The sequence below is a fragment of the Delphinapterus leucas genome, chromosome 7 (assembly GCF_059928025.1).
Source record: "Delphinapterus leucas isolate spDelLeu-1000000601 "Yukka" chromosome 7, BTC_Dleu_Yukka2, whole genome shotgun sequence".
NCBI classification, from domain to species: Eukaryota; Metazoa; Chordata; class Mammalia; order Artiodactyla; family Monodontidae; genus Delphinapterus; species Delphinapterus leucas.
The window spans coordinates 48,148,318-48,171,314 of NC_143135.1; the positions used below are offsets into that span (position 1 = coordinate 48,148,318).

General features: G+C 55.7%; 1 protein-coding gene across 1 annotated transcript; it reads left to right on the forward strand.

Moving 5' to 3' along the window:
• Positions 1-1,611: 1,611 nt before the first annotated feature.
• DCHS1 (dachsous cadherin-related 1) lies at positions 1,612-22,861 on the forward strand. Its single transcript, XM_022563183.2, has 20 exons — positions 1,612-3,967; positions 9,699-9,887; positions 9,978-10,209; positions 10,339-10,575; positions 10,906-11,931; positions 12,153-12,346; positions 12,557-12,653; positions 12,756-12,913; positions 13,084-13,948; positions 14,044-14,283; positions 14,378-14,503; positions 15,280-15,489; positions 16,518-17,396; positions 17,521-17,634; positions 17,806-18,017; positions 18,107-18,261; positions 18,453-18,583; positions 18,699-18,982; positions 19,312-19,450; positions 19,782-22,861. Exons 1-20 carry the CDS (start codon positions 2,033-2,035, stop codon positions 22,391-22,393), a joined length of 10,035 nt encoding a protein of 3,344 aa, XP_022418891.2. The 5' UTR covers positions 1,612-2,032; the 3' UTR covers positions 22,394-22,861.
• The last annotated feature ends 136 nt before the right edge of the window (positions 22,862-22,997 follow it).

Sequence of the window (22,997 nt, forward strand, 5' to 3'; positions counted from 1 at the left end):
AGAAAATCAGGTTGAGGTGAAGGTTGGGAATACATTGTAAGGAAGTCCATTGTATGGCTGGACATGTGTCTCCAGTGCTCTCCAGAGCTGGAGATTGTAAAGTCATCAGCAAATAGACGGTACAGAAGATGACTGATACATTTGAATTGAAGGCACGGGAGTGGCTAAGATCACCCAGGCAGTGTGGTAAGTGGGAAAACATGCGGCCCTGGACTGAGTCCTGAGGAGCACCAGTTTTTAAGGGCAGAGGAAGAACTTGCCCAGGGGACTGAAGAGTGGACACAGAAGTACAATGGAAGCAAGAGGTGGGGGGTCACCATGGGAGGCCAGGAGGGCTAGGCTTCAAGAAGCCAGTGATCAGTGTTTCAGTGTTCCAGAATGATCCAGCAAGGAGATAAAAATGTGTCCATCGGATGTAGAGTACAGCGATGACTGGAAGCTTAGTGAAAGCAGTGTCACAGGAGAGGAAGATTCTCTGTGTAGATGGAGGAGGGGGTGAGAGGTGAGAAATTGGAGGAAGTGAACAAACCTTTCAGAGAGGGCAACGTCTCCACGGATTCTGCTCTCACTCAGTCCTTAAAGGCCTTCATGGGGCTTTAGGCCTCCTCCTTCTTGAACGTCAGCAGCATTTGAAGCCCTGGCTCCCTTAGCCACAGAGGCATCGCCCTTCCCTGGATTTCTTTCTCTGTCTCTCTCTCTGGCCAGTTAAGGCTGCCTTGGTCCAGCTGATGGTTCAGGCCCGAAATCTGCCCATCATCCGTGACTCCTCCCACTCCCTCATCCCCTGCCTCAAGCCATCATCAAGTCCTGCCTGTTCTACCTGCGAAACGTCCCGCAGAGCTATCCGCTTCTCCCCATTTTCATTGCTAACACTCATACAATTCACCGTCAATTCACCCTCACCTGGACTCCCCCAAGTGTGTTACAAGGGCTGTCCTAAGATAACCTTCCCATCTGTGTGATCCTTGTTTACAAAGGGGCAGCAATAGAGATCTTCACAAGACGTAAGCCATATTGCAGCACCCACTCTTAAGATACTTTCATGGCTTCCATTTGTCCCCGGCATAAAGTCAGAATCATCAGTATGGCCTACGAGCCCCTGCCCCATTTCATACCTTCTGCCTCAGCACTCTACACCTCACACACGTTGTGCCCTACCTGCCCCGACACCCTCAGCCCTTTCTTGACTGCGGACTCTAAGCCTCCCATTCAGTTCCCTCTTCTGAATGTTTCTGTATCCCCCTTCTCCGCCCACCATTGTCTAGCAAATACCTACATTAAGTAGATCCTGACTTGAATGTGGCTTCCTCAGAGAAGCACTCCCTGACTCCCTGACTGTGGTAAGCCCCTCCTATATCTATGCCTTCACAGCTCCCGGCACTTCTCCCTCACAGTCCTTATCACACTCCTAATTACTTGTCCAATTCCTGGACTGTTTCCTTTATTCTCTGAGGTGTCTCCAGTGCCTCCACATAATAGGTGCTCAATCTCTTGTTAAATAGAGAGGGAAGTAGGGCTAAAGGTATATATATATAGATATAGATATAGATATAGATATATATATAGAGAGAGAGAGAGAGAGAAAGAGATTATATATATATTATAGAGAGAGAGAGAAGAGAGAAAGAGAGAGAGACGTCAGCATAGTTAAATGTTGGTAGAGGGCTCTGGCAGAGAGGACATTGTTGAGATTCGGGTGAGGTTGCCAAGCACATGATTATTGAGGTATTAATCCCGGATGAGAAGAGAAATGAGAAAGAATTGGCCACACGTTTAAGTCTACAGATGGAAGGAAGGGAGTCTGAAGGCATTTAGGTCTGAACAATAGGAAAAAACAATCTGCTGGGGGGTGGAGGGGGGACAGGAATCAGAGTGGGATGGGACCTGCCAGGTAAAGACTGGAGTGGGTCCTGAGGAGCTTCCTGGGCCCCAGACGGTGTGAGGCAGCACAAGGGCCCTGCGGGGGCACTGAGCATGCTTGAGTCCTGGTGTGGCCTAGACCCCAGCCTGGACGGTTGATTCCTCCCCCATCATGACCTTTTTGCTTCCGATTTTCTCCCAGGCCAGGAATCGTGAGCTGGAGCCAGGGTCCAAGTTGGATCTGATCCAAAGCCTGAGATCAAGCTGGGCCCGGAGCCTGGCCTGGAGCTGGAGCCCAAGCCACAGCTGGACTGCCCCTGCCATGCAGAAGGAGCGGGGCATTGCACCTTCTTGCCCAGGCATGCAGAGCCCCAGGCCCCTACCCCTGCTATCACTGCTGCTGCTCCTGGGCGCGGGGGTGCCGGGCGCCTGGGGCCAGGCTGGGAGCTTGGACCTGCAGATTGACGAGGAGCAGCCAGCGGGCACACTGATCGGGGACATCAGTGCAGGGCTTCCAGCGGGCACAGCAGCACCTCCCATGTACTTCATCTCCGCCCAGGAGGGCAGCGGTGTGGGCACAGACCTGGCCATTGACGAACACAGCGGGGTGGTCCGTACAGCCCGGGTCTTGGACCGCGAGCGGCGGGATCGCTACCGCTTCACTGCAGTCACTCCTGATGGCGCCACCGTGGAAGTTACCGTGCGAGTGGCTGACATCAATGACCACGCTCCAGCCTTCCCACAGGCTCGAGCTGTCCTGCAGATACCTGAGCATACCGCTCTCGGCACCCGCTACCCACTGGAGCCTGCTCGTGATGCAGACGCTGGCCGCCTAGGAACCCAGGGCTATGCGCTGTCTGGTGATGGGGCTGGAGAGACCTTCCGGCTGGAGACACGTCCCGGTCCAGATGGGGCCCCAGTGCCTGAGCTCGTAGTTACCGGGGAGCTGGACCGAGAGAACCGCTCACACTACATGTTGCAACTGGAGGCCTACGACGGTGGTTCACCACCCCGGAGGGCCCAGGCCCTACTGGACGTGACGTTGCTGGACATCAATGACCATGCCCCAGCTTTCAATCAGAGCCGCTACCATGCTGTGGTGTCCGAGAGCCTGGCCCCCGGCAGTCCTGTCTTGCAGGTGTATGCCTCCGATGCCGATGCCGGTGCCAATGGGGCTGTAACTTATGAGATCAACCGGAGGCAGAGCGAGGGTGACGGGCCCTTCTCCATCGACGCACACACGGGGCTGCTGCGGCTGGAGCGGCCACTGGACTTCGAGCAACGGCGGGTCCATGAACTGGTGGTACAGGCACGGGATGGAGGGGCTCACCCTGAGCTGGGCTCGGCCTTTGTGACCGTGCACGTGCGAGATGCCAATGACAATCAGCCCTCTATGACTGTCATCTTCCTGAGTGCGGATGGCTCCCCCCGAGTGTCTGAGGCTGCCCCCCCTGGCCAGCTTGTTGCTCGAATCTCTGTGTCAGACCCAGATGATGGTGACTTTGCCCATGTCAATGTGTCCCTGGAAGGTGGAGAGGGCCACTTTGCGCTCAGCACCCAGGACAGCGTCATCTACCTGGTGTGCGTGGCTCGGCAGCTGGATCGAGAGGAAAGGGATGCCTATAACTTGCGAGTTACTGCCACAGACTCAGGCTCACCCCCGCTGCGAGCCGAGGCTGCCTTTGTGCTGCATGTCACTGATGTCAACGACAACGCCCCTGCCTTTGACCGCCAGCTCTACCGGCCCGAGCCCCTGCCTGAGGTTGCGCTGCCTGGCAGCTTCGTGGTGCGAGTGATGGCCCGGGATCCTGACCAGGGCACCAACGGTCAGGTCACCTATAGCCTGGCCCCAGGTGCCCACACCCGCTGGTTCTCCATCGACCCCACTTCAGGCATCATCACCACAGCTGCTTCACTGGACTATGAGTTGGAACCACAGCCGCAGCTAATTGTGGTGGCCACGGATGGGGGCTTGCCCCCTCTCATCTCCTCTGCCACAGTGAGTGTGGCCTTGCAGGATGTGAATGATAATGAGCCGCAGTTCCAGAGGACTTTCTACAATGCCTCCTTGCCTGAGGGCACCCAGCCCGGAACCTGCTTCCTGCAGGTGGGTAAGCCGCCCCCCCCCCACCCCGCCCCGGCGCAGGATGATTCTGTGGGCAGGAGTGGATCAGAGGGTCACAGGGGACCTCAGAGCAGGAACCAAGCCTTGCAGGTGCCATCTGTGGATGGTGACATATGCCAGAGAGTTCGGTCCTGCGCGATGAGCTGCACGGTCTGTGCCGAGGGTGAGGATTAATGAGAAGATGAGAAAGCAGGGTACAAGAGCTGAGCCGGGTAATCTTGGCAGTTGAGAGAATTAAGATTGGATATAGAGAAAATGTGTCCTGTGGTGGCAGGAAATGAGAGAGGACTCTTTAAAGTTTCAAAGTTGTTCTGCAGGGCAGAGACGGAGATTCTGCACACCCATGTGGCTCCTGTTCCCCAAGGGAGATGCCAGCATTTACAGAGCTCTCCAACCCTAGTCTAGCGCTGAGGTGTCCTGGAATACACCCCCATCCCTGCCCTTGGAACTGAGCCTTGATGGGACACTTGGGCTCAGGCACGAGGATGAGAGACAAGAAGTATCCAGTGAGATCCCAATGTCCAGAGCAGGAAGACCTCAGAGGAAAAGGCAGGAGCCCTGGACAGGCTGTGGGGGCCACAGACTTCCCGCAAGTCAGGCTTGGAGGAGATGGGTGGAGCATGAAACTGGAGAGGCAGGCTGAGGCCAAACTGCAGAAGTCCTTGGACACCAAGCCATGAAGGGTTAGGGCTTTACTTGGAAGGCAAAAGAGGTCACTGAACTTCTTTGAGGCAGAAAAGGCATAATCAAATTTGGTTTTTTGTTTTTTTTTTTTCTTTATGTTTTGGGGGCAGTTTTAGATTCATAGCAATATTGAGTGGAGGGTACAGATTTCTCATATACCCCATGCCCCCACTCACAGCCTCACACATTATCAACATCCCATGCCAGGGTGGTACATTTGTTACAACAGATGAACCTACGTTGACACATCATTGTCACCCAAGTCCATAGTTTACATTAGGGTTCACTCTTGGTGTTGTACATTCTATGGGTTTGGACAAAAGTATAAAGTATATGTATAATTGACATATATAATGACATACACTATAGTATTATAGAGAGTGGTTTCACTGCCCTAAAAATCCTCTGTTCTCTACCTATTCATCCCTCCCTCCTCACTACAGATTGTTTTTTTGTTTGTTTGTTTTTTGGCCGTGCCACACAGCATTTGGGAACTTAGTTCCCGACCAGGGATCAAACCCGTGCTCCCTGCATGGAAGTGCACAGTCTTAACTACTGGGACCACCAGGGAAGTCCCATTTTTGTATTTTTTTTTTTTTTTTGGGAAGCTAACTTGCTTTAAGGGTGAAAGAGAGATTAGATCAATGGTAAGTGATACATTCAAAAATTAACTTACCCACTGTAAGCCTGGCACTCTGCTGGGCCCTGAGAACAAAGAAAGGAAACAGTCTTATTCCCAGGCCAGTCCCAGTCTAGGCAAGGAGACACACCAGTAACTAGTAATGCATCAGGCTGCATATGAGGTGCTATGGAAGCCTAGAGGCAGACCTTTGCAGAAGCAATGAGACTTTGCCAAGTGGATAACATGGGGTATGAGGACAGGGACTCCAAGGCCACAGAAAGAGCTACAGAACATCATGATGTGTTCATGGAACTGCATTGTTCAAGTTGGCCTCGACTGTGCTGATGAGAAAGAGTTATGGGGAGGTGAGACAAGCGAGTAGACAGGGACCAGCTGACAAGCTTTGACTTTATTTTAGAAATCACAGGGAGCCATTGAGAGGCTCTAGGCAAATCTGATATGTCTTCTGGAAAGATTGCTTTGGCTGCCCCATGGAATATGGATGCAGGAGAGGAGACTGGAGGCAGGGTGGTCTCTTAGGAGATTCGTGCTTGAAGTCTTTATGTCTCAGAAGTCCAGCAGATCCCTGAGCATTTTCTAGGAGCTGCCTGTTGGCCTAGACTTTCAAGCCAGTGACTAGGCCTGGCTGACCTCCTGTCTGGCCAGACTCTGGGTACTTGCCTGCCTACTGCTGTCCAGCTCCCACCCACTCTCCCATGTGTTTACTCTCCCTCTTGGCCCAGGACCAATGGGCTGTGGGTTCCAAACGTCTTCCCTCCTCACTAGTGCCTGAAGCAAGAGGGCATCTCTCCAGGTGCTTTCCTGGAGTTTTTACTAGTAGTAATCGTAGGGAAGCAGGGGTAAAAATGACCGTTGGGTGTTCATAACTGTTACAAGAAGTCTTAATATTTGATTCATTCAGTATTCGTTTATCAAGTATCTGCCACGTGCCTGTCATTGTATTAGGGACACAGAACACAGTAATGACTGAGTAACCACTACCTAATTCATGGAGTTTATAGTCTAGAGGTGAGATTCATATGCAGAGAAACAGTTTTATTCCAATAATAAAAGCTTCTATATGGGGATATTCATGAGGTACAGATAGGCAGTTCGAACGTTTTCTCAAAAGAAAGGACCTTTGAGCTGAGACTTAAAAGATGAGCAGGAGCTGATGAGGGGACGAGATAAGGGAAGGGTTGAAGCAGAGGTGACACGCAGAGAGAAGTGGAAGAGCTTGACTTGTCTGACTCGTTCAAGGGCCTACAAGTGGCTCGGTATCTCTGGAATTTAAGGTGTGAGATGAAAGAGTGGGAGATGAGACTGCAGGAGGCCAGACAGTGAGGAGTCAAGCCAAGCCGAGGAGTTTGAGCATTTTTCTTTCGGGGACACTGAAGATATCTGAGTAGAGGAATAATATGATATTTGTCTTCTCAAAAGATGCTTTTATTAGTTAGTGTAGAGCGGTGGTTCACAACGGCTGGTGATTTTGCCCTCTGGAGGGGACATCTGGCAATGTTTAGAGACATTTTTGGTTGTCACAACTGGTGGGATCTATTGGTATCTAGTGGGTAGAGATGCTGTCAACATCCTATAATACACATGACAGCACCACAACAAAGAGTTATCTGATCCAAAATGTCAGTCATGCCAAGGTTGAGAAGTCCTGGTATGGAGGACAGATCGGAGGGTCAGACGCCTATGACAAGGGAGCTAGAGTAGTCCAGGGGAGAGACGACTCAGGCCCAAGTCAGGACAGTGATAATGGTGATGGAGAGCAACAGACAAGTAGGAGGGATAATGAGGATTTACTTAGTCCCTGCTTGATTGATATGCCAAGAGAGGAAAAGGGAAGAACACATTTCTGGCTCGAGCAACTGCGTGGATGGAGGAATCATTAGAGAGGGGTTGGGATTATCATGAGTTTAGTTTAGGACAGGTTGGATTTAAGGTGTCTGTGGGACGTCCAAGTGGAGATGTTGAGCAGGCATCTGGATGTACAAGTTTGGAGCACAGAGGAGTGGTCTGGGTCAAAGTACAGATGAGGGTCAAAGCCACAGCAGTGGAAGAGAAGGCCCTGAGCGTGTGCAGAATGAGAAGAGGCCAAGGAAAGATTCCAGAGAACAACAGTGTATAACAGACAGAGTAAGGAGAGGTGGAGGGAGGCTGGGAGTGGGGAAGCAGTGGGTGGAGAAGCAGGAGAGCACAGTGTCAAAGTGTCAAAGCAGGAGGGACACCTGGGAAGGAGGTCAGCATGGGGCAGATGAAGTAAGTTTGTGGTCTGCTAGGAATTTTAGAGAGTTCACAGATGAGGGTCTTTATTTTCTCCTTGCACTAGTGCATGTGATGAGAGCTAGGGGTGGGGTGGGGTGGGGACAAGAGGAGAGAGATGAGGTTAGTTACAGCTTTCAGGCAGAGCTGGAAGTGGGAGCTGACCAAGGTTGGACTATGTAGCAAGGCTGAGAGCCTGCTGAAACTGGAGACTGCATTTGCACTAGGAGCTCTGAGCAGGGGCTGCACAGGCCAGAAAATTCACTTCTGCCTTGGTCATTTCCAGTCAACGGCCCCTGCGCCTTTTGGGGTCACTTCCTGACAACTTCTCTTGACCACTATTTATTGCTTTCTTCCTGCAGCGGGTCAGAGGGCAGAGGTCTTTAACAGCTTCTGGAGACGGTGCGGCAGCTGTGCTGCAGCCCGCCAGACTGATCCAGGGGGAAGTTTGTCTCTTGGGATATCCAGGCCCACAGCCATAGTAAAGAGTTGGGGCAGGAGCTGTTTCCAGGGTTCAGCATGGCAAGGTCTTAGTGTCTCTCAGGAGGGTAAACAATGGCACAAATCACTTCTGTCAAAGGCCCGGGCAACGATCAGAAGTCCTTGGCTAGGCTTCTCTCTGAGCAACATTTTCTGGCCAAGAAAGGGGAACTCTCCAGCTTCCTTTTGCAGCATATCATGACCCTGAGGCCCATGTAGCCACAAAGAGTACTTTGTCACAAGCTACAGCAGTCTGCACCAGCTAACCCACTACTGAGGGCCTAATGTGCACCCAATTTATAAAACTTAGTTTGAAAGAAGCTTTTGTTGTAAGGCAGGGCAATCTGAATGTCTGTTTACTCAATGAACAAATATACATAGAGTACCTACTGTGTGCCTGGCCCTGTCCAAGGCTCAGAAGCTTTTGGAATGGTGTCTCCTGCTGATCTGGCTCTGAAATGTTCAGAGGCTCCTGACATTGGTGTCCAGTCATAAACTCTTCCTGAGCCAGTCTGGGAGATGCCTGAGAAGTCACCAGGAAAACCTTCCCCTATTTCTTAGTTTTGGGGAGCCCCTGGAACTTAACGACCTCGGTATTTTCCTATAGACCTGCAGTTCTCCCTTTCTCATTTCCAATGAGGTTGGCTTAAGAGATGAAGGGATGCTAAAGGTGCATGAGCCACATCCCATAAATTCATAGTGCAGATCCTCATCACTCCAGTTACCAGATCTGAGTACCAATCAGATCCCACTTTATAACCAAACTCAATAAAGAGCAGGCCTATAACATCAGTCTCAATAACTCTGTCGGTCAGCCAGTTCTCTGACTGGAGTGATGATGAGACTTGGCGATGGTTATTAACTCCCTGTGACCCACCTGGAATTTGCTATCACAGCCCTTAGCGCTCTCCTTTTAAGTACAGTTGGTCCTCATCATTTGCAGATTCTGTATTTGTGAATTCGCCAACTCTCTAAAATCTATTTGTAACCCTTGAATCAATACTCGTGGAGCTTTCACAGTCATTCCCGGACATGTGCAGAAGGATGGAAAATTCAAGTCTCTCAACAAGCACATTCCCGGCTGAGGTCGAACAAGGCAATGCTCTGCCTTCATGTTACAGCTCTTATATGGTAAACAAGGGTCCTTTTCGTGGTCTGTTTAATGCCACGTTTTTTGCATTTTTGTGCTTTTTGTTTGGTGATTTTGCTGTATAAAATTGCCCCCAACTGTAGTGCTGAAGTGATGTCTGTTTTCCTAAACACAAGAAGGCTGTGCTGTGCCTTATGGAGAAAATACATGTGTTAGATAAGTTTCATTTAGTTATGAGTTGTGCCATTGGCCATGAATTCAGTGTTAATGAACCAACAATATATATTAAATAAGGTGCCTTTAAACAGAAACACACATAAAACAAAGTTCTATATTGACCAGTTGACAAAAATGTTGTGATCAGAGTCTCACAGGAACCTAACGCAAGTGGTGAGGTCTGAGCTGGGTTTGGATTTTGGCCCGTGTCCTACTAGTCCCTTCTGTGTGTCCACCATCCTAAGACTCTGGGCACCAACTGGCCCAGGGCCTGCTCCTTCCAGTTGCCACTTAGTTATGGCTTTTCTGGCCAAAAAGATGGGGCATTACTCACCCCAGCCTCTCCCCAGGTGACAGCCACAGATGCAGACAGTGGCCCATTTGGCCTCCTCTCCTATTCCTTGGGTGCCGGACTTGGGGCCTCGGGGTCTCCCCCATTCCGCATCGATGCCCACAGTGGCGACGTGTGCACGACCCGGACCCTGGATCGCGATCAGGGGCCCTCAAGCTTCGACTTCACGGTGACAGCTGTGGATGGGGTGAGTGGACAGTCTGTGGGCAGACTGGGGTAGGGCATTCACCGGGGCCAATCAAGGGCCACCTGACTTAATGGCTGCATGTCTCACCAGGGAGGCCTCAAGTCTATGGTGTATGTGAAGGTGTTTGTGTCAGACGAGAATGACAACCCACCTCAGTTTTATCCACGGGAGTATGCTGCCAGTCTGAGCGCCCACAGTACACCAGGCACAGCTGTGCTGAGGGTGCGTGCCCATGACCCTGACCAGGGACCCCATGGGCGACTCTCCTACCACATCCTGGCTGGCAATAGCCCCCCACTGTTTGCCTTGGATGAGCGCTCAGGTGAGGATCTTCACCTTCCCAGGGCTTGCCTCCCCATCTGCCTAAATGAAGTACTGCCTGCCCCCCACCCCCCAACCTTTCCAGCTCTATTCTGTTTCCTTATACATCTCCACTTCTCCCTCCTCCCAGGGCTGTTGACGGTAGCCTGGCCCTTGGCCAGACGGGCCAATTCCGTGGTGCAGCTGGAGATCGGGGCTCAGGATGGAGGTGGCCTGCAGGCAGAGCCCAGTGCCCGAGTCAACATCAGCATTGTGCCCGGAACTCCCATACCACCAGTATTTGAGCAACTACAGTATGTCTTTTCTGTGCCAGAGGATGTGGCACCAGGCACCAGTGTGGGTGTAGTCCAAGCACACAATCCATCAGGTATCACTTATCATTATATCCATTTGGTGCCATACCCAGACACCCCAACATAACCCTCGAGTATCACACCACTGATAGCCCCAATACAAAACACTCTGGTTCCAATCCCCGCCACCTCCGTGGGCATGGTACAGGCACTCTGCTTCATCCCCAGGTACATGAATATCACCCTGGTGCCACCCAGCTTCTCTGCCAACACCTGCCCCTCCCCCTAATACTTCGAAAGGCCCAGGTGTGGGCACTGCCTAGCCCTTTTGGGGATCAGAGTCTGGGCTCCAACTCAATAGGTGCCCCCCATCTCTTTTCTGACCCTTCTTTCCTCTTCCCTAGGTCGCCTGGGGCCTGTGACCCTCACCCTATCAGGTGGGGATCCCCGAGGACTCTTCTCCCTAGATGGGGCCACAGGGCTGTTACAAACGCTTCGAGCTCTGGACCGGGAGCTGCTGGGACCAGCGCTAGAGCTGGAGGTACGGGCAGGCAGTGGAGTGCCCCCGGCTTTCGCCGTAGCTCGGGTGCGTGTGCTGCTGGATGATGTGAATGACAACTCCCCTGCCTTCCCTGCACCTGAAGACACGGTGTTGCTGCCGCCAAGCACTGCCCCAGGGACTCCCATCTATACACTGCGGGCTCTGGACCCCGACTCAGGCGTTAACAGTCGAGTCACCTTTACCCTGCTTGCTGGGGGTGGTGGGGCCTTCACTGTGGACCCCACCACAGGCCACATACTGCTTATGGGACCTCTGGGGCCTCCAGGGGGGCCAGCCCATGAACTGGAGCTGGAAGCCCGGGATGGTGGCTCCCCACCCCGCACCAGCCACTTTCGACTGCGGGTGGTGGTACAGGACTTGGGGACCCGTGGGCTGGCTCCCCACTTCGACAGCCCCACCTACCGTGTGGACCTGCCCTCAGGCACCACCCCTGGAACTCAAGTCCTGCAAGTGCAGGCTCGAGCACCAGATGGGGGCCCTGTCACCTACCGCCTTGCAGCAGATGGGCCAAGTAGCCCCTTTGGCCTGGAGCCACAGACTGGGTGGCTATGGGTGCGAGCAGCACTGGACCGTGAGGCCCAGGAGTTATACACACTGAAAGTAATGGCAGTGTCTGGGTCCAAAGCTGAGTTGGGGCAGCAGACAGCCACAGCCACCGTGAGGGTCAGCATCCTCAACCAGAATGACCACAGTCCCCGCTTGTCTGAGGAGCCCACCTTCCTGGCTGTGGCTGAGAACCAGCCCCCAGGGACCAGTGTGGGCCGGGTCTTTGCCACTGACCGAGACTCAGGACCCAATGGACGTCTGACCTACAGCCTGCGACAGCTGTCAGAAGACAGCAAGGCCTTCCGCATCCACCCCCAGACTGGTGAGCACTGGGACCCAAAATCTGAGACCCCATAGCCTCATCCTCTGACTGGGTGAGCACCCAGACACGCTCCCCAGAGCCTGGCCATGAGGACCAGGACTGAGCTAGAGTTTTACCTGGGCATTCCCTTCCACACTCCCCAAACCCCAGCCTCTCATGGACCTCAGGCTCTGCATCCCTAGCTACCCCATACATGATCTCTGTCTGTCCTGCACTCCCAGGAGAGGTTACCACACTCCAAACTCTGGACCGTGAGCGGCAGAGCAGCTACCAGCTCCTGGTGCAGGTGCAGGATGGGGGGAGCCCACCCCGCAGTGTCACAGGCACCATACACATTGCAGTGCTCGACCTCAATGACAACAGCCCCACCTTCCTGCAGGCTTCAGGGGCTGCTGGTGGGGGCCTCCCCGTACAGGTATGTGAAGCTGCAGTACTCTGCCCTGAAGAAGTAAGAGGGTGTGTGGGTCTCTGCTTAGAACTGTAGGTGTAAGTAAGAGAGTCTGCGTCTTGGAACAGGTTTGAGAGCAAAAACGGGGCTCTGCCTGAACATAGGTGATGGGAACTCCATCCTGAGTTGTCTCAAGAACAGGAAGGAGACAACTGTAGATGAGTTGTGTTCCCACAGGTACCAGATGGTGTGCCTCCAGGAACACTGGTGACAACTCTGCAGGCCAGGGATCCGGATGAGGGGGAGAATGGAACAATCCTGTACATGCTAACTGGTACGGGGGCTGGAGAGAAGGGAGTTGGTGGGTGCTGGCAGGCCCTCATGACATGCCCAGCTCTGGAACCCAAGGCCTCGCCCTTCCTCTGCCTGTCCCCAGGTCCTGGCTCAGAGCTCTTCTCTCTGCACCCTCACTCAGGGGAGCTGCTCACTGCAGCACCCCTGACCCGAGCAGAGCGGCCTCACTATGTGCTGACGCTAAGTGCTCACGACCAAGGCAGCCCCCCTCGGAGCTCCAGCCTCCAGCTGCTGGTGCAGGTATGGCTGCCCTTCCTCCAATCTGTCCACGTCTCCTTGGTCACCAGTGTGGGCACCCTCTCCTCTAGTCAGGCCACTCTGACCGCCCTTCCTGCTACTCAGCAGGCCAGTCCAGATTCCCTTTTACATGGGTCCGCCTGATTCCGTACTCCCTCCTGGGTCCACAACAGGTGCTTCCCTCAGCTCGCTCGGCTGAGCCTCCGCCGGAACCCTCAGACCCAGACCCGGCCGCACCTGTGCCTGTCGTGCTGACCGTGACAGCAGCCGAGGGCCTCCAGCCCGGCTCTCTGTTGGGCTCGGTGGCGCCGCCAGAGTCGGCGGGAGTGGGCGCACTCACCTACACACTGGTGGGCGGCGCGGACCCGGAGGGCACTTTCGCGCTGGACGCGGCCTCCGGGCGCTTGTACCTGGCGCGGCCCCTGGACTTCGAGGCGGGCCCGGCGTGGCGCGCGCTCACAGTGCGCGCCGAGGGGCCGGGAGGCGCGGGCGCGCGGCTGCTGCGAGTGCAGGTGCGCGTGCAGGACGAGAACGAGCATGCGCCGGCCTTCGCGCGTGACCCGCTGGCTCTGGCGCTTCCGGAGAACCCAGAGCCGGGGGCGGCGCTGTACACTTTCCGCGCGTCGGACGCCGACGGCCCGGGCCCCAACAGCGACGTGCGCTACCGTCTGCTGCGCCAGGAGCCGCCCGTGCCCGCGCTTCGCCTGGACTCACGCACCGGGGCGCTCAGCGCCCCGAGAGGCCTGGACCGGGAGACCACTCCCGCTCTGCTGCTGCTCGTGGAAGCCACCGACCGGCCTGCCAATGCCAGCCGCCGCCGCGCAGCACGCGTTTCCGCGCGCGTCTTTGTCACGGATGAGAATGACAACGCTCCGGTCTTTGCGTCGCCCTCACGTGTGCGCCTCTCTGAGGATCAGCCGCCGGGGCCCGCAGCGCTGCACGTGGTAGCCCGGGACCCGGACCTGGGCGAGGCTGCACGCGTGTCCTATCGCCTGGCAGCTGGCGGGGACGGCTACTTCCGGCTACACCCCAGTACCGGTGAGTTGGGCCGGGGGTGGGGGTGGGGACGAGGAGGGTGCTGATGTGGGGCGAGTGTTGAGGTTACCTTCCAACCCGCCCTACCGCTCAACTAGGAGCGCTGTCCGTGGTGCGGTCCCTGGACCGTGAACAGCGAGCTGAGTTCGTGCTGACTGTGGTGGCCTCCGACCACGGCTCCCCGCCGCGCTCAGCCACGCAGCTCCTGACTGTCAGTGTCGCCGACGTCAACGACGAGGCACCCACTTTCCAACAGCAGGAGTACAGCGTCCTCTTGCGTGAGAACAGCCCGCCTGGCACATCTCTGCTCACTCTGCGGGCAACCGACCCAGACCTGGGTAAGGCCTGGGGGGATGGGTTGAAAGAGGGACGGACTGGGTCAAGAAAGGGTATATTCACCCTCTGATCTTCCCCCACGCTGCCCCTCCTCAGGGGCCAATGGGCAAGTGACTTATGGAGGCATCTCTGGCGAAAGCTTCTCCCTGGACCCAGACACTGGAGTTCTTACAACTCTTCGGGCCCTGGATCGGGAGGAGCAGGAGGAGATCAATCTAACAGGTGCGCGTTTGCAGGATCCCCAAAGCCTGAGGCGCTGTAAACAGCAGTGTTACATGGGCAGGACCCGCAAAGTACATTTTATAAGCTTACAGCACAGTTTCTATTATATATATATTATTTTATTTTATTTATTTATTTTTGCGGTACGCGGACCTCTCACTGTTGTGGCCTCTCCCGTTGCGGAGCACAGGCTCCGGACAGGCAGGCTCAGCAGCCGTGGCTCACGGGCCCAGCCGCTTCGCGGCATGTGGGATCTTCCCGGACCGGGGCACGAACCCGTGTCCCCTGCATCGGCAGGCGGACTCTCAACCACTGCGCCACCAGGGAAGCCCTCTATTATATTTTTAATCCTTTTGGGGAGTCAAGAGTTTGGCAGAGTGCAAGTTGAACTGACGTCTAGGCTGTCACCAGTGTGATCACACTAACTCTCAAATGCATAATGTCGCAGCTGTGCCCTCTAGGGTTCCCTCAGGTTACACTGCAGCCGTTTAACAGAGGAGCAAGCGGATATTGAGCACCAAAGCGATTAAGTAACCTGCTTAGGCTAACACAACTTGGAAATGGCAGAGCTGGGACTTGAACTCGCATCTTTTGTTACCTCACTTAGTGCCTTTTCTGTCACACCACCACCTGTATGTATGTGTGCCTGTGTGCTTGTGGGGTGTGGAGAGTGGGACATATTCTGATTTTTGTGTGCACCTGGTGAACACTATGTGGTGTGGATTCCTCCATGGGATGGGAGCAGGCTGGATCTCACTGATTTTGCTTCCCGATAGTGTATGCCCGGGATGGGGGCTCGCCTCCGCTGTTGACCCATGTCACAGTGCGAGTGGCTGTGGAGGATGAGAATGACCACGCCCCAACCTTTGGGAGTGCCCATCTCTCCCTGGAGGTGCCTGAGGGCCAGGACCCACAGACCCTTACCACGCTGCGGGCCTCTGACCCGGATGTGGGAGCCAACGGGCAGCTGCAGTACCGCATCCTGGGTGAGAACCTTCCCGCACCCACTTGCCCAGGTGTACTCCTGTTGGCCTGTGTCAGACCCAGCGTGCCCTGGTCTCCTTTTCCTTCTCTTTATGTTTCTGTGTCTCCAAGCATCTATTTCTGTGCCCCTCCAGTTCTTGATCTCCTCTTTGTCTCTTTTTATCTTTTTGTTTCTTTTCTTTCTTTTTCTTTCTTGATTGTCTCTCCCTGTAGAGCAGTTGTTCTCAAACTTTTTCGTCTCAGGAACCCTTAACATTCTTAATTTTTGAGAACTGTAAAGAACTTTGGCTTATATGATATCAGCATTTATTGATATAATAAAATGTGAAATAATAATTTAATATATAAAATATATAGTAAACAAATTATATCAGTATTTACAATATTCGACATTAAAGATGAGAAAATTTTAAAATATCATTGCAAAACAAGCCAATGAAGTATACTACTTGCCGTATTTCTGCGTAGGCCCAAGGAAATGTTAGGGTTTCAACTAACAATTTGTTGGACAGTAATGAGGTTACAAAGATTACAGCATGTATAACCGAACACAAGCCAGCAAAAACGAGTGAATCTCTGAAAACAACACGTATTTATGCTCTAAACTTTCTACCTAGAATATTCTGGGAAACACAAGACTACACAAGCACACACATTCCATTAACCATCCAAGTCATGATGTCATCACATGTCATGTAGCATCCGGACCCCACTCTGCATTTGTGAGTTGATGAGAATGAAAAAGTCATACAATGTCTTAGTATTACTATGAAAATAGTTTTGATCTTATGTACTCCCCAAAAGGGTCTCAGGGGAATCCCTGGGGTCTGCAGACCACACTCTTAGAAAAGCTACTTTGCGGTATCTTTCTTTACCTTCTGTGTTTCTCTTTGTTTCTCTGCCTTTATCCCACTTTCCCTCTTTTCTCTCTCCCTCTCTCTTTCTCTTTCTTTGCCAGGCTGCCTGTAAATCACCCCCACTCCCATGGGCTGACACATGTATGTTTATGTGTGCATGCCCTTCTCTGCAGATGGGGACCCATCAGAAGCCTTTGTTCTGGACCTAGCTTCAGGGGAGTTTGGCACCATGAGGCCACTAGACCGGGAGGTGGAGCCAGCATTCCAGCTGCAGATAGAAGCCCGGGATGGAGGCCAGCCAGCTCTCAGTGCTACTCTGTTTGTGACAGTGACAGTGCTGGATGCTAATGACCATGCCCCCGCCTTCCCTGTGCCTGCCTACTCTGTGGAGGTGCCTGAGGATGCACCCGCAGGGACCCTGCTGCTGCAGCTACAGGCTCATGATCCTGACGCTGGGCCCAATGGCCGCGTGACCTACTACCTGGGTGCAGGTGCAGCAGGAGCCTTCCTGCTGGAGCCCAGCTCTGGGGAATTGCGCACAGCCGCAGCCCTGGACAGAGAGCAGTGTCCCAGTTATGCCTTTACCGTGAATGCAGTGGATGGTGCGGCTGCTGGACCCCTAAGCACCACGGTGCCTGTCACCATCATGGTGCGCGACGTCAATGACCACGCGCCCACCTTCCCCACCAGTCCCCTGAGGCTGCGCCTGCCCCGCCCAGGCCCTAGCCTCAGTACCCCAACCCTGGCTCTGGCCACTCTGCGAGCTGAAGACCGTGACGCTGGTGCCAATGCCTCTATCCTATACCGGCTGGCAGGCACACCACTTCCTGGCACCACTGTGGACTCTTACACTGGTGAAATCCGTGTGGCCCGCTCCCCTGTATCCGTGGGTCCCCAGGATCGTGTCCTCTTCATCGTGGCAACCGACCTTGGCCGTCCAGCTCGCTCTGCCACTGGTGTGGTCATTGTTGGGCTGCAGGGAGAGTCTGAGCGTGGACCCCGCTTTCCCCGGGCTAGTAGCGAAGCCATGCTCCGTGAGAATGCACCCCCAGGTGGGTGCCCAACCATGTCTCCCAGCTTTGTATCCCTGGATGGGTTGGGGTTACTAACTAAAAATAGTCCCCAGACTCCCTCAGTCTAGTGCTCACATTTCAACCAATATCATCCCCTCTGCAGGGACCCCCATTGTCTCCCCCAAGGCTATCCATACAGGGGGCTCAAGTGGACCCATCACATACAGCATTCTCAGTGGGAATGAGAAAGGGACCTTCTCCATCCAGCCTAGTACAGGTAAGGGGCGGGAGCAGGGGGCTCTGTGAGGGGACGGGCTCCTGGCGGGGGTCCTCTTTGGGCCCGAGGAGTCTCTGGTTGGGGAGATGCTGCCCTTGAGTAGCGGGCCTCAGACAGGAGGCTCTAGGGCAAGCAAGAGGTCTGTCAGTGATACATTCCACCTCCCTCCAGGAGCCGTCACGGTTCGCTCAGCAGAGGGGCTGGACTTTGAGGCAAACCCACGGCTGCGACTGGTGCTGCAGGCGGAGAGTGGAGGAGCCTTTGCCTTCTCCGTGCTGACCCTAACGCTGCAAGATGCCAATGACAATGCTCCCCGCTTCCTGCGGCCCCACTACGTGGCCTTCTTGCCTGAGTCCAGGCCCTTGGAGGGACCCCTGCTGCAGGTGTGGGGTGTGATGGGAAGATGGGGGGCAGGGCTGGGCGGACTTTGTCTGTGGCCAGCCCAGTGCCAGCAGCCTCCTACTTTCACCAGGTCGAAGCAGATGACCTGGATCAAGGCCCCAGTGGACAGATCTCCTACAGTCTGGCCGCATCCCAGCCAGCCCGGGGATTGTTCCATGTAGACTCAGCCACAGGCACTATCACTACCACAGCTATCCTGGACCGTGAGATCTGGGCCGAAACACGGTGAGGCTTGGGTCTGTAGACCCTGAGACTCCATCCCAGGTCCATCCAGTTTTGAGCCCTGCATGGAATCCCCTTCAATCCCTAGGCCACGTCTTGAGTTCCCCACCCCCCAGCCTGTCCTGAGCCCTCCTATCCCTGCCCAAGGTTCTCCCTTATCCCCAGGCCCCACCCCGATTGTGCTCTGTGTTCAGGCTGGTGCTGATGGCCACAGACAGAGGAAGCCCAGCCCTGGTGGGCTCAGCTACCCTGACGGTGATGGTCATCGACACCAATGACAATCGCCCCACCATCCCCCAGCCCTGGGAGCTCCGAGTGTCGGAAGGTGAGGACTGGGTAAAGTGAGAGGTACAAAGGGCGGTAGGGAAGCACTTTTCCCCACTCTGGGGCTCCAGGGGCCTCTGGGACCATGCCAAACGCACTTGTCCCATGTATTGCAGATGCACTATTGGGCTCAGAGATTGCACAGGTAACAGGGAATGATGTGGACTCAGGACCAGTACTGTGGTATGTGCTGAGCCCTTCTGGGCCCCAGGATCCCTTCAGTGTAGGCCGCTATGGTGGCCGCCTCTCCCTCACGGGCCCCTTGGATTTCGAGCAGCGTGACCGCTACCACCTGCAGCTCCTGGCACATGACGGGCCTCACGAGGGCCGTGCCAACCTCACGGTGCTCGTGGAGGATGTCAATGACAATGCACCCGCCTTCTCACAGACCCTCTACCAGGTACTGACGCCCCCACCTCTGGGCCCAGGGTTGTTCACAACGGAGGGGAGTGACAAGGCTAGAAGGATCTGAGGTGGGCTGGATGTCAGAACTGACGTGGGGACGGATCTTTGGGGATATAAGACCAGCCTTATAAGTCCTGGGAACTGTGTCCAGGTTCTTCATCCGGTGCCCACAAATGGGGGAAGGTGCGCAATCCAAATTCTAAGGGGTGGATGGGCTCCAGGCTGGGACGGATGGCAAGCAGAGCTCATGAGACCAAGCTCCAGAACATAGGCTGAGTGGGCAGCTGGAACGCTTGGCCTTAAACCCTTGTCCTCACACCTCAGGTGATGCTGCTTGAGCACACACCCCCAGGCAGTGCCATTCTCTCCGTCTCTGCCACTGACCGGGATTCAGGTGCCAATGGTCATGTCTCCTACCACCTGGCTTCCCCTGCTGAGGGCTTCAGTGTTGACCCCAACAACGGTGCGTCCTTCCTGGGATCTACCCCTTATTCTTGACTGTGCTGGGCCATGTTTTGACCTCATTCCTGGAATTTCTTGCCTGAACTCTTAACTCCTAGATCTCTGACCCAGGGAGGACATTTTCTGCCCTTTGTCTCTGTTTTAAGCACTGTCCTGACTGCATGCCTAGAAGCCATTCTCTGAATCCTGGAGGCCCCTCTGTAATCTCCTAGCACACAGGCCACTCCCTGGAGTCTGACTTCCGAGGCCATTTCCCAGTCCTCGAAGGGTCACTCTGCTCACCCACAGCCTCTGCTGATGGCATATTTCTCTTCATTCCCTTCTCATCTCAGGGACCTTGTTCACAACAGTGGGGACAATGGCCTTGGGCCATGAAGGGCCAGGAGTGGTGGACGTGGTGCTGGAAGCACGAGATCATGGGACGCCGGCTCGGGCCGCACGCACCACAGTGCACGTGCAGCTGCAGGACCAGAACGACCACACCCCGAGCTTCACATTGTCACACTACCGTGTGGCAGTAACTGAGGATCTGCCCCCTGGTTCCACCCTGCTCACCCTGGAGGCCACAGATGCCGACGGAAGCCGCACCCACGCCGCCGTGGACTACAGCATTGTCAGTGGCAACCGGGGCCGAGTCTTCCAGCTGGAACCCCGGCTGGCTGAGACTGGGGAGGGTGATGGACTAGGCCCCCGGGCCCTGGGCTGCCTGGTGTTGCTTGAGCCTCTAGACTTCGAAAGCCTAACCCAGTACAATCTAACTGTGGCTGCAGCTGACCGGGGGCAGCCACCTCGAAGCTCGGCTGTGCCGGTCACCGTCACTGTGCTGGATGTCAATGATAACCCACCTGTCTTCACCCGAGCATCCTACCGTGTGGCAGTACCCGAGGACACACCTATTGGAGCCGAGCTGCTGCACGTGGAGGCCTCCGACGCTGACCCAGGCCCGCATGGCCTTGTGCGTTTCACCCTCAGCTCAGGCGACCCTTTTGGGCTCTTTCAGCTGGATGAGAGCTCGGGTGACTTGCGACTGGCCCACCCCTTGGACTGTGAGACCCAGGCTCGACATCAGCTTGTCGTGCGGGCTGCCGACCCTGCCGGGGCACACTTTGCTCTGGCACCAGTGACCATCGAAGTCCAGGATGTGAATGACCACAGGCCAGCCTTCCCTCTGAGCTTGCTCAGCACCAGCCTGGCAGAGAACCAGCCTCCAGGCACTCTCGTGACTACTCTGCATGCAACTGATGGCGATGCTGGGGCTTTCGGAAGGCTCCGCTACAACCTGCTGGAGGCTGGGCCAGGGCCTGAGGGCCGTGAGGCATTTGCGCTGAACAGCTCAACAGGGGAGTTGCGGGCACGAGTGGCCTTTGACTATGAGCACACAGGAAGCTTCCAGTTGCTGGTGGGTGCTACCGATGCTGGGAATTTGTCAGCCTCAGTCACTGTGTCAGTGCTGGTGACTGGTGAGGATGAATATGACCCAGTATTCTTGGCTCCAGCTTTCCACTTCCAAGTGCCGGAAGGTGCCCGGCGTGGCCACAGCCTGGGTCACGTGCAGGCCACAGATGAGGATGGAGGTGCTGATGGCCTGGTGCTCTATTCCCTTGCCACCTCTTCCCCCTATTTTGGTATCAACCAGACTACAGGTGCCCTGTACCTGCGGGTGGACAGCCGGGCACCAGGCAGCGGAACAGGCACCTCTGGGGGTGGGGGCCGGACCCGACGTGAGGCACCACGGGAGCTGAGGCTGGAGGTGGTAGCACGGGGGCCTCTGCCTGGTTCCCGGAGTGCCACAGTGCCTGTAACTGTGGACATCACCCACACTGCACTGGGCCTGGCACCTGACCTCAACCTGCTATTGGTGGGGGCTGTGGCGGCCTCCCTGGGAGTCGTGGTGGTGCTCGCATTGGCAGCCCTGGTCCTAGGGCTGGTGCGGGCCCGGAGCCGCAAGGCTGAGGCGGCACCTGGCCCAATGTCACAGGCAGCACCCCTGGCCAGTGGCTCTCTACAGAAGCTGGGCCGAGAGCCACCCAGCCCACCGCCTTCAGAGCACCTGTATCACCAGACTCTCCCCAGCTATGGTGGGCCAGGAGCTGGAGGACCCTACCCCCGCGGTGGCTCCCTGGACCCTTCACACTCAAGTGGCCGAGGCTCAGCGGAGGCCGCAGAGGATGACGAGATCCGCATGATCAACGAGTTCCCCCGTGTGGCCAGTGTGGCTTCCTCTCTGGCTGCCCGTGGCCCTGACTCCGGCATCCAGCAGGATGCAGATGGACTGAGTGACACATCCTGCGAGCCACCTGCCCCCGACACCTGGTATAAGGGCCGCAAGGCAGGGCTGCTGCTGCCGGGTGCAGGGGCCACTCTGTACCGAGAGGAGGGCCCCCCAGCCGCTGCCACAGCCTTCTTGGGGGGCTGTGGCCTAAGCCCTGCACCCACTGGGGACTATGGCTTTCCAGCAGATGGCAAGCCATGTGTGGCAGGAGCACTGACGGCCATTGTGGCTGGGGAGGAGGAGCTCCGTGGCAGCTATAACTGGGACTACCTGCTGAGCTGGTGCCCTCAGTTCCAGCCGCTGGCCAGCGTCTTCACAGAGATCGCCCGGCTCAAGGATGAGGCTCGGCCGTGTCCCCCGGCTCCCCGTATTGACCCACCACCCCTCATCACTGCCGTGGCCCACCCAGGAGCCAAGTCTGTGCCCCCCAAGCCAGCCAGCACGGCTACAACCCGGGCCATCTTCCCACCAGCCTCTCACCGCTCCCCCATCAGCCATGAAGGTTCCCTGTCCTCAGCTGCCATGTCCCCCAGCTTCTCACCCTCACTGTCTCCTCTGGCTGCTCGCTCACCTGTTGTCTCACCATTTGGGGTGGCCCAGGGCCCCTCAGCCTCAGCACTGAGTGCAGAGTCCGGCCTGGAGCCACCCGATGACACGGAGCTGCATATCTAGCTGTGGCCCAGGCTGGGCCCCGACCTGGGATGCGCACAGTGTCCCCAATGCAGGCCCCATCTGAGCCTGCCCTGGGCAGCCTCGGACCATGATTGGCCGCGGGGGAGGCCAGATCCCCACCCCAGAGTCCTCCAGTGGGGACAGGTCTCACGTCTCACCCCAGCCCTGTCAGAGCACCAGCACCACGAGGCCCTGTTGGGCACTGACCTGTGGCCGGGTCCAGTGTGGAGAGAAAGATGATGAAGGAGGCAGCAGCCCTGGGTCCTCCTCAGTGAGGGCTTCTTGCCCTGTGCCAGCACCCTGAGATGGAGCTGAGACTTTATTTATTGGGGGGTAGGGGGAATGGGGGCAGTCCCTCTAACTTGTTTGGGCCCAGCTCCTTTGGGTTCCACTGACACCCCTGCCCCTGCCCAGAATCAAGTGCCAATTCTCACTCTGGAGCCTTAATAAACTGCAGTTTGTACCCAGTGTCCGGCTCTGTTCTGTGGGGGCCGTAGGGGTGGGGGGATGATGGGAAGCCACCTGGCACACTGTGGACACCTCAGGAGTCACAGAAGCTGGTGGACACAGGGGCATCTAGGGTGGGAGCGAGTGGGAATGGCAC

Coding starts and splice junctions, on each gene's coding strand:
- DCHS1 (XM_022563183.2), top strand. CDS start 2,033: ATGACCTTTTTGCTTCCGATTTTCTCCCAGGCCAGGAATCGTGAGCTG. Junction 12,914..13,083: donor GCCTCCAGCTGCTGGTGCAG/GTATGGCTGCCC, acceptor GGTCCACAACAG/GTGCTTCCCTCAGCTCGCTC. Junction 13,949..14,043: donor CCGGCTACACCCCAGTACCG/GTGAGTTGGGCC, acceptor CCGCTCAACTAG/GAGCGCTGTCCGTGGTGCGG.